This window comes from Anser brachyrhynchus (genome assembly GCF_964034855.1).
Source record: "Anser brachyrhynchus genome assembly, chromosome: 10".
Lineage (NCBI taxonomy): Eukaryota > Metazoa > Chordata > Aves > Anseriformes > Anatidae > Anser > Anser brachyrhynchus.
In genome coordinates, this window is record NC_137705.1 from 6541271 (window position 1) to 6551605 (window position 10335).

The following is a 10335-nucleotide window of genomic DNA, read 5'->3' on the forward strand; positions in this document are numbered from 1 at the left end:
GTTTTCAAAATAATCTCATTATGTTGCAGAGTAGAAGCAAAGCAACGATTATCTACCACACCTAAAAGCAAGACAGCGAATGTCACTTATCAAAATGCCACAGCACGGAATGACCAATACCTCTAGGAAGCTGTGTGATAAGATCAGGGAGGACAGAAGCAATTCTGCTTCCCCCGTAAGCATCTCTGGAAAGCACATTCACATTTCCTAGCAGACTTCTTACTTATAGCATTCCTGTCCACCCTTTTCCTTTGTTGAACAAAGCCTAAAGCAAAACTGTTTTATTTTCTTTGTTGATGTGATTACATAGAAAAAAAAAAGAAAAAAAAAAAACACTGAAAAAGATGTTTTCAAAGTCATAAGAAAAAGTGGAAGGGTTTCTTTTTTTTTTTTTCCAAAGCAATTCTTAATACTAACCCCCCAAAATAGTTTCAACTAAAGTTCAAGCTTTCTCAGTGTCTGTGTTTCTAGATGACTTTGGTTTTAGGTTTCCCCAGAACATGGCTGATCTGCAGAAAAAAATTACTTGCCAACAGCAGGAGGAAGGGATTGAAATAAACTGGAAAAAAAAAAAGCTTAAAAAGGAAAAAATATTTAGCATTAATCCATTATACGAGATCATTTATTTACTGTTATTCAGAAGGAAGACACGCTTTGCAGAAGTCTACCTCGCATAGACAGCAGGCAAGAAACTATCACAGGTTTTTATCTCTGCCTGAAAACAAATCACTTTCTGTTGAGTTACTCTGATTTTTTTTTCCAGTGCCAATAGAGGATTCAGAGAGGTGTTGAGTTGTTACTACTGGAGTTTTAATCAATAAGTTAATTACTCTTTTAATCTATCTGGCTATTTTGCATGCATTGATTTTTCTTCACTCTTTTTCATCAAAATCCTTATCTGCTCAAAATAGCATTGATCAGATTTAATCAGATTTAACCGAGCCATCTGCTAAAACATGAATCAAAAGTTACTAATTGCTTCTTTACTTTACGAACTTCTGTGTCTTAAACGCCATTTAAATTCATGAAGCAGCAAACGGCGCACCTGCCAGCGGGTGCCAATACCCGCGTGCTTATATCTGTGGCGGAACAGAATTGATTTCAGGTAAAAAGACAAGCAAAATGACTTTATTCCCTGGCTCTCAGTCACACTAGTGCTATAAGGAGCTGGGGACACCCCAAACCAGGCACCCCACTGCCATTACATCGAACTGAGCCCCAATTAACAGCACCCAGTGCAACCAAGCGCTGCCCAGCCGGGGGACACAGGGGGGCGACCTGCACCTCCCCACACCCCCAGGCCAGGTCCCCCAGCGCCCCGCGTCCCCCTCGAGTCCCCCCCCAAGGCCCAACTCAGGCCTAGGCCGCAGCCTCCGCGTCGCCATGGCAACGGGCGGCCCTCGGCCCCCGCACTCACCGCCAGGGCCGCCCACGACTCCCGCGGCTCCATGTGCGGGTGGCGGCGCGGGGCGGCGGCACGGCACGGCACAGCCCGGCCCGGCCCGGCCCGGCCCAGCACGGCCCTAGGGGAAGGGGAACCGGGCCTAGGTCCCCGCAAGGGCCTAGCCCCGCATGGGCGCGGCCATCTTGGGGCGCCCGAGCCGCGGTCAGGTGGGCGCCGGGCGCCGCTGTGCATGCGCCGCCTGGGGGCGCGGCGGGGAGCGGCGGCGCTGCCCTCAGTGGGCGGCCTGCGCGCCTGGCCCTCGCTGCGCCTGTGAGGCGTTAGCGCTTTGGTAACCGTTACCGAGCGTTAATGAGCTATTAATTAACGATGAGTTGCGTGCGAGCGGCGGTGCTGCTTGAGAATGGGAAGCGTTTCCCGTTCTTTCGGCCACGAATAGTCCTGAGTAGCTGGGGGGCGTTTCTGTGCCCCCCCCCCAGCGCTGACTGAGAGCTGCTGAGGAAAAAAAACCTAAATCCAATAAAAATAAATAAAAATAAAGTATTTCTGACAGGAAAACAATACTGAAGTCACTTTTTTTTTTTTTTCTCTCAATTACCAGCTTAATGATGGCAGGGGAGGCAGTGGAACCACCCGTCACGCAGACGTACTGCCGCTGCCCTCAGATTCCCGTACAAACACCAAACTGATCCGAGCCATGGCAGGGGAACAAATGAAACCTCCTGGCCGGGGTCAGCTCTGCTGCCTGGCTTCCCAGGAGCCAACGTTGGCTCTGCCTGCCAGAGAAAATGCTGCCCTTAGCTCCTGTCCCCTCAGAAACGTTTCTGCATCTTGTGTTTGCGTCTCTGATGCTTCTCACCCTCTCCGCAAAGGGCGCCCAAACCCACAATGGGTTCAAAAGATGCAAAGAGGGTTTTGACACAGAGCTCTCATAATCCTTGTCCAGCAGAAAACCACACTTGAAATTACGGGAAATATGAGTCCAGAGGAGGGAGAGGGAGTAAATGTTAGCACTATAGACAGTGCGTGCAGAGCACGCAAATCAGCAGGCTTTAATTCAAGGTTTCCTTGGCTGAGAGCACTTTCTTTGGGAAGACTTTGGAGATAGAAGCTGAGGAAGCAGCAATGCTTCACATTTTCAGCGTCAGCAACCATCTTCAGACAGCTCAGCCCCTCTTTGACAAAGCGCTGAGGATGTTTGCAGGTGGGAAACGCTCGACCTATAACATCTGCCCTCAGCAGCGCAGTGGCTGACATCAAAATGGAGTTGCCAACTCTAGCAAACTTATTACAGCTCTCCTGCAACTCAGTGATTTTTCCTGAACGCCTGCATTTCTCAGGGACACGTGATGTTAGTTAGAATAGTCTTCATATTGTCTTCATTTTCCTTTGAGTGAAAAGCTCAAAGCTCTGCAGTCAAATATAGAAAGAACCTGAATATATTTCTCACTCTCCTTTGAGTTTTAAGGCAGACCTTGATTTTCTGGTCCTAATTTACTTTTTTTTTTTTTTTTTAAATCTGGTGGATTATCAGTACTTCGTTTTAATTTAGTCTTTGTTATGTTCATTGAGGATCACCTCCTGATTTCCTATCAGTACATGATCAAACAAGTGGACTTCTTTGACTTTACTAGCACTCTTGTCCCCGTTATGGCTGGCTGACCACCTTTCTTCCAACACCTGTGATTCCTTGGAAGGGCTTTGGGGCCAACCAGAGCCAGTTTGCTATCCAAGGAATTACTTCCTGAAAACTTTGGGTTGGATTCCTGGAAGAAACAGGAGCCAGTTACATGTGTCAGCTATAATAAAGGGAACATGGGACTGAACAGTATTAAAGTAATACCCAGCAGAGTGCCTGACTTTCTGAAAGAACCCTGCTATTTAGGTAGAAGTAAAAATGATCCAAAATCTGCCATTTCCAGCTGGTGTTCTGCTAAGTGGCTAAATAAACACAAAAGCTGAAAGTTCCTTGGTTTCCAAGCCCACATCTGTCATTAGATTAGGTACTTCAGAGCAATATTAAGGGGGAAAAAAAATGAGACGTCTGCAGTAAATGAAGCATAATTTTAGAGCTATCCCCATATAATCCACTGATGGCAGCACTTCAAAGAAGACGTTATTTTCCATGTGTGCCCAGGTCTCTTGATGTAAAGGTGCTTAGGGTCATAACAAGAATTTTTCACATTGTTCAGTGTAAAGCTTTCAAATATGCTCAGTGGCAGTCTTTTATTTAGCACCTTCTGTCAGAAGAACTGCTGCTGCATCAGAGAGGCCACAACCTCCTACTCATCCAAGCCACCATCCTGTCTTAAATGAGCAAGCTCTGCTTAATGCTGCAGGCCAAGCACTAATCTTTGTGCAAAGTCCTTCAGTGGACTCCCCCCAAGCTTGCAGAGTAAGTTGAGTAAAGAAAAAAAGTCCATTTTCTCACATCCTTTCTGAAGCTCAAGGGCTGAAGGATGAGCTAGGGAGGCTGAGGCATAGCCCCGTGGTGCTTCTTCCCCACAGTGCACGTACAATGGTTGTCCGGTGGTTTTGCCAGAATCAGTCTACCAGATGACTAGGCCAGACAGGGCTTTCAAACCTGCCAGTCTCCTAAAATATAAGCTGATTATAGCTTTTCTCTCACTACTTTTCTGCTCAGTAGGGTCCTGATTTCTGCTGTAAGTTCAAAGTTTTTCAGTCAATTCATCCACATGACTTTCAAGCACTGAATAATTTCACACGCTTTCTTCGTGCCTGTAGGATTTCTTGTTTTCCTCTCCCCCAGTAGCACTCTGTCTTTAGTTAAAAACTACAGCCCAGGAACATCCACCTGCTCAGCCCCTTTTAATCTCTGACATTCCCTACTCCTCACTTTCTCTGCCCTTCCCTGCCCGTGGCTGCAGGCTGGCGGGAGTGCTTTTAAAAATGACCACCAGGCCTACAGCACCTCACCTGCTTCCCTCAACCTTTGCAGCACATAAAAGCCTTGGCAAGAGATGAAAATCCCTTTAATCACAGTATGGTAAAGAACATATTGCATCTATGGATGCCCCAAGTGGAATATGAGTTGCCGACAACAGAACAATCCTCTGTGCTATGCAAAACATAGGGGATGAATATGGGCCGCTGGTAGGGCCCCTTTTTATGGGCTACTTAAGCACCATTTTGAATCTGTTTCACATTATTAATCCTCCCACTGGTGGGTATTTATGTACAAAAAAAGCATATATGTGCGTATATATGTATGTATATAAATATATGCTTGTTTACCTGTATTTTCCCCGCTGTCTCTAGCTGCTATAGGGAGCCTGACACCAGCAGCAGAAGATATATTGATCTGGTCATAACATATTAAGGCCGCTGAAGAGCAGATGTTAAAAACAGACTTCTTGGCATATATCAGCCCCTGGCGGTATCAGTTGCACACATGTTCCAGTTTATTTATTAAAGCAATTGCTCTCCTCATTCTGTTTATTATCTTTCTCCTGGGCAATCCAGGCGCATCCGAGCCAAGCCCTTCCAGTCAGCCAGCCCCTCTTGGATCGTCAGGTTTGCCTCAGCTCAGACAACACCCTGCAGCTCTTCCTTCCTGAGAAACCAGGCCCGGCCCACTCTTGTGAAAAGCAGATGGAAACTTAGCCCTTGCAAAAATGTGTCCTGGCATAAGCAGAATAAAAATAAAGACTCGTGGATCCCTCTGATTTGAAACTAAGCAGGTATGTGACTGAACCAGGGAGGCCATCTGGAGGCGGATTTCAGCGATGTGGCTGCGTACGGCACCCAAGGAGCTGGGGTGCAGTATGGGAGCACAGCACGGCAGAGCGGGCCTGCTATCTCAGAGACCAGAAGCAACACAACCTCTTGGCCATCAAAAAACTTGTTCGTCCCCATTTTATGACAAACTGCAACAGAACCGTTAAGTTAGAGCAGAGCTAAAGGACATCCCTGAGACCACAGCATGAGCGTATCTCCATGCAATGGAAGGCGTGACACTGGCCCTTCTCCAGGAGACAGCCTTGTCACCAGCCTTCTTAAACACCCACCATGTGCACACATGAAGGCGAGGGCTCCCGACAGTCTTGCACAAGCAGGGAATTATTTTCTAGAATGTATTTCTGTCAGGGATGGGCCAGAAATGATTTAGTCACAGCTTCAGTGCAGTAAAGTCTCAGAGGCAACCCGAGGCCTAGGGATCAGGGCCGCAAGGAAGCAGGGTCCTGTGCCCAGTACATGCCCCAGAACTGGTCCTTGCCTCCGGCTGCCACCCCAGTGCCCCACAGCCCCTCGGCATGCACAATCGCTGTGCTACAGATACCGGCCTACTCCCCTGGCTGCTGCGTGGGCCTGTGGAGCTGCTTCCTTCAGAGAAAAAATAAAAATGAATTAAATATTAACCTAACATCTCGCCAGCAGCAGACAGCTGGACCTGGACGGGCAGCAGTTTTTCCAGCCTCTCCTCATTTTGTCAGGCTCACTTTTATTGCTTTGACCCTCTTGCAAAATACAGGAAAGGCTGTTTTAATGAGGATTTTAGAAGCATTTTTTGCTACTCATACACCATAAGCTCCCCCTCACACTTACAGTAGCATTCCCTGTTCTTAAGAAATCGGGCCATTTTTAGAAATTTTGCTGAAATACTAATTGCAGTAAATTTTTGTGGAAGCAGATGGGGGAACCAGACAGCCAGAGATTTAATAACTCCTTTGAGTACTTAGCAGCAGAAACGCTAGTCCCCAAATTCATTAAGAGAAAAGTGATTAATGAACTTGTAGCTTTTGCATAATGATAGAAAACCTTAAACAGTACAACTTTCTGGTGATCCTCATTTATTCTGCCTTATTGGCTGCCTGGACAATTGGAGATGACTGGTCTGGGAAAGACAAAATGTCCATTTTAACTACTGGGTAAAGTAAGTGAAATAACAATCCAATGGCAACACGGTGACCTTTTCCATGTGAACATATCTGCCAGAGTCTCTGCAGTTCATCTCACAGCACAGCTGAATTAATCTAATATTTCCATTTAGTACATATGAGAAATGAAGGAAAATCTTAATTATGCCTGCATTTGTGGCTACAGTCCAATGACCTGACAACTGGAATCGCTCACATCTGTTCTCAGCTCGTTTTGTGGGCTGATGCAATGACTTAGTTGACTCAGGAAGCAGAGTTAAGAAAAAGCTTGCAACAGGATGGCCCTGAACTGCCCAGATAGCTCTGCACTAGCAAACTCTTCCAGGGGAGCATCCCTGACTTTCCCAAAAAGTGGGTTCCTTGGGCAACCGAATTGCTTGAGTCGTTCTCCTGGTGGTTTAGTGCCTTCCTCTCTTTTAAATAGAGGATTAACAGACCAGGCCTCTTCCAAGGCCGCAGCCAGGGTTCATGAAGCACGCAGTGGGTTGTCCTCTAAGAGAACAGTATTTTGTTGAGTCCGTGTAAAGGACTCAATTTCAATTGTATTTCCTCAAATTTCATGGTGTTTTGTTCCCCCCCTCCTCAGAGCTGGACACTGACACCCCAGCCTGCCCAAAGTGAAGCGTGAGGCTGCCTGGTCCCTTCCCAGTGCCCCCAGATCCTCCGTCCCGACACCAGTGCCACAGGGATGGCAGCCCCAGCCCCAGGGGAGGTGCGTGGCCCTGGCTCACGAGTGACCCTCACCCCCACCGCTCAGCTCCATCAGCCTTCTAGCAGAAATAAATTGCAAGTGTTTCCATGCAGGCAAGGAGCAATATTTTAGAAAATTAGTTCCTTGCCAGCTGTTTGCTCAGCTCCTAGTTTTTATCAGCTCAATTCCTTCTCTGGCTCCCAGGAGCGTGGCTGATGGGAAGTGCTCGCGGTGACACGCAGAGCAGACACCGCAGCCGAAACGATGCCCCTACCGGGAGATGCTGCTGAAGGAAGGAGCTTAAGGGCTTATTTGAACAGCTGAATTTCAGTGTGTAAACTACAGCTATTTTTACATGTAAACTGTAAAAATAATGACATTTGCTTTAAAAAAAAGCTGTGCGCTGTGCTTGGTGCTGTGTACTTGCTATAATTCATTTTTAGTATCCTTTAATTCAGGGAAAAGTCTCTCTCAGGCTGTTTTAGCTACTCAGAAAAGGACAAAGAAACCAAGTTGTCCATGCACCACAGAGTCTGCATCAGAAGTCCCAAACTACCCAGCATTATTTCTATGGCTACGTGGCCTTGATAGCTTGGAATCCCCACTACGTTTTTGCAGAAGACTCACCAGGTCTCCAGAAAGCTGAGGTCTCTGAGAGGACTTGTGCAGCTCCTTCCACCAGCTTGCACAAGTGGTAAAAACCTTATCTGCAGGCAATGCTTGATTTTTGGACTATAATAAACCATGAAATGTGATTAAAGATTGTGGTATTAGTCCCAGGAGGCTGGGATTGCAGTGATCTTAAAAGGGAGAGAAAGCAGGATGTTGAAAGTCTCAGTAGTACCTAAATATTTTCAGCTTCACAAATCTCGTTGACTGTCTGGGCATTTGAGAATACCCCTAACACATCTCTGTCCACCCGTAGGCACCTGTAGGAGCATTGCTGCAACCACCACCAAACCCAACAGCTGAGCCCAAGCCCAGTAGTCAGGACGTGATTTGCCCCTGCAAAAAGATGTCATTTTATCCTGAATAGCACACAGCACCCCCGGACTGCCACGCTGTTGCTCTTCTGCACACACCTTTAATTCTCTCCTGAGCTGCTTTAGCCTTTAGTCTCCATCTCCGATGTTGCCTTTGACATTGTGCAGCCCATCCCTTTGGTGAGACGCGGCCAAAGCGTCCTTCCCAGGACCAGAGGAAGGAGGCTGATGACAAGACATTCTCGTTCACCCTCCTGCGAGTTTCCAGGGGCCTTTTCCTTTTCCTCCTGTTGTGCAGCGAGGGAACCTTGCCAGCCTTTCTCCTTTCACTAAGCTTATCACAGCCACCTTCCGATGCGAAGTTTCCCAACAGGGAAAGTTTCTGATCATTTCTTCGCATCACGCAATCGGGAGGTGCGTTGCCATTCCTGGCAGATAACCTATCATTGGTATTCTGCTGCAGAGAAGCCATTATCTAAGGGAAACAAAAGCTTGGGAACACAGGCTGTTTGTACATGGGGAAGGAGAAGCATATGACATGTGAATTTGCCAGATGTTACCACTCTGAATCTTACTAAAATATGCCCTGTGCTGACCATGGCTGCATAATCTGTGCGAGGAAGGAGTCAGAAGATAAGAGGAATTTCACTGACAGTGTTATAATGGCCCGAGCAGGCAGGCTGGGAGCAATTCTCTGACACAATATCTAAGTTGCTTGAAGAGGTACAGACAGCTGACCTGGGTTTTGTATGGTCCTGGCCATTGCTTCGTTTGACACTATCCTGCCTTCACATCTAGGCAGAGACTTTTTCCAGAAAATAACATAAGCTTCCAACATGTGCATTGTAAATGGTCCTGACTTCTGTCCGGCTCAGATGAGGTGTCAAGGCATGTTTTAATGCTCTTCTGCTAGCATTGTGTGTTTGTCTAGTTGGAAATATTCCAGGTGACTCAATTTGCACACAGCTTCTTAAAATCTGTTCTCTATAGATTTATTTCACATATCTTTGGCTTTAGAGGAGGCTGTTGCAATTCCCTCTTCCCCCTTTCCTCCGTCCCTCTCATCTCACACCTAGAAGCGCTTTGGGGCATGCTGTGGGGATGGAGAGGCGTTGAAGGGCTCTTTGAATTGTTGCCTCCAATTTGAGCTGCTTGGTTCATGCTAGCTCAGGTGCAGAAGAGCCCCATCAGCTCCTCTGGGGTTGAGCTACCATGCTGTGCTGCTCCTAAGGGTGCGCTTTGTGTGCAGCCCCAGTCAGCAGGCACAGAGAAATAACGTCTGTCCTTCTCCTTTCACCATCCCAAAGCTGCTGATGCACTCCAGAAACGGTTCATACCTACCACTTCAGGGGCAGATATTACAGCTGCCAGACCTCCAGCATCTTGGAAAACCTAAATGCAAAGACTTGAGCCCAAGCTTCTCTGAAGTCTTGCAGAGTGCCCTTAAGTGGTGCCTAGTTATTCCTTATTGCCTTTTACTATTTACAGGAAACAATATGGGGAGGCTGTGCCAGAAATACAGATCGTGTAATTATTTTTATGATGGAGCAAACAGGAGCTTATTGTTTTAAAGTCAGGTCAGCTCCGTACCCTGCAGTGCCTCAATTTGGAAGTTCACACTTGAAAGGAGAGAAAATTGTATCCATACTCCTCATTTGTCCTTGTCGGCAGGCTCAGGGCTGCGCTGATGAGCTCTAATCACACACGTGAGTCCAAAACAGGGAGAAGCATCATTTCTCCGTACACAGAATGATCAACTCCAAGTTAAATGCAGTGCTTTAAAGCGATTTGTAGCCATTCGCACCCCCACCTCCTCAGTCTAATTAACTTCTCTAATAGAATTAATCAGCACGCTAAATATGAGACTCACTAGCAACTAAAAAAAACATACCACTATCTATTCCAAAATACAATTACACTGACAAACTCAATTACATGCCTCAGTCACTTCTGAAATTACTTGCTGATATTGGACTGCGCACAGTTTAAGTTTCATTGTTAAAAGAAATCATAAACACTTTCTAAATCATACAATGTTTACAGAAATACACAGAAGCACAGCTTTTATTACCCATGTGGCAAAATTAATTTGACACATTGAAAGCAAATGAATAGAGCTGGAGGACTCTATTCAAGCAGCATTCTTCCTACTGATACAATTTACACTGGGGGAACATCTAGCGCATTAACCTTATTAGACTCTGATGTAGGTAAATAGCATTTCAAAGGGAGGGAGGAGGGATCTGAATCAAAATCCTTTCTGCATTTGAATGAGAAACATCAATTACTGCATTTCTAACTATTCATTTAGCACAAAAAGCTCTCTCGCTAAGTAGATTTTTGCTCTGAAATCAGCAAAAC

At 46.3% G+C, this 10335-nt stretch overlaps 1 protein-coding gene across 6 annotated transcripts in view; it reads right to left on the minus strand.

The window, feature by feature from the left end:
- SLC25A26 (solute carrier family 25 member 26) overlaps positions 1-2563 on the minus strand; it is a 91768-nt gene extending 89205 nt beyond the window's left edge. Inside the window, exon 1 of one of the 6 annotated variants that reach the window (XR_013955662.1) lies at positions 1418-2563. Coding sequence is in view for 4 of the 6 variants with exons in the window: in XM_080606405.1 (XP_080462531.1) it covers positions 1418-1636 (219 nt within the window). In the remaining 2 variants the exon portion in view is untranslated. Of the gene's footprint in view, positions 1-417; positions 1292-1417 lie in introns of those variants that run through there. The other 5 variants (XM_080606405.1, XM_080606409.1, XM_080606408.1 and 2 more) reach the window with 5 other exon arrangements.
- Between the last annotated feature and the right edge of the window lie 7772 nt (positions 2564-10335).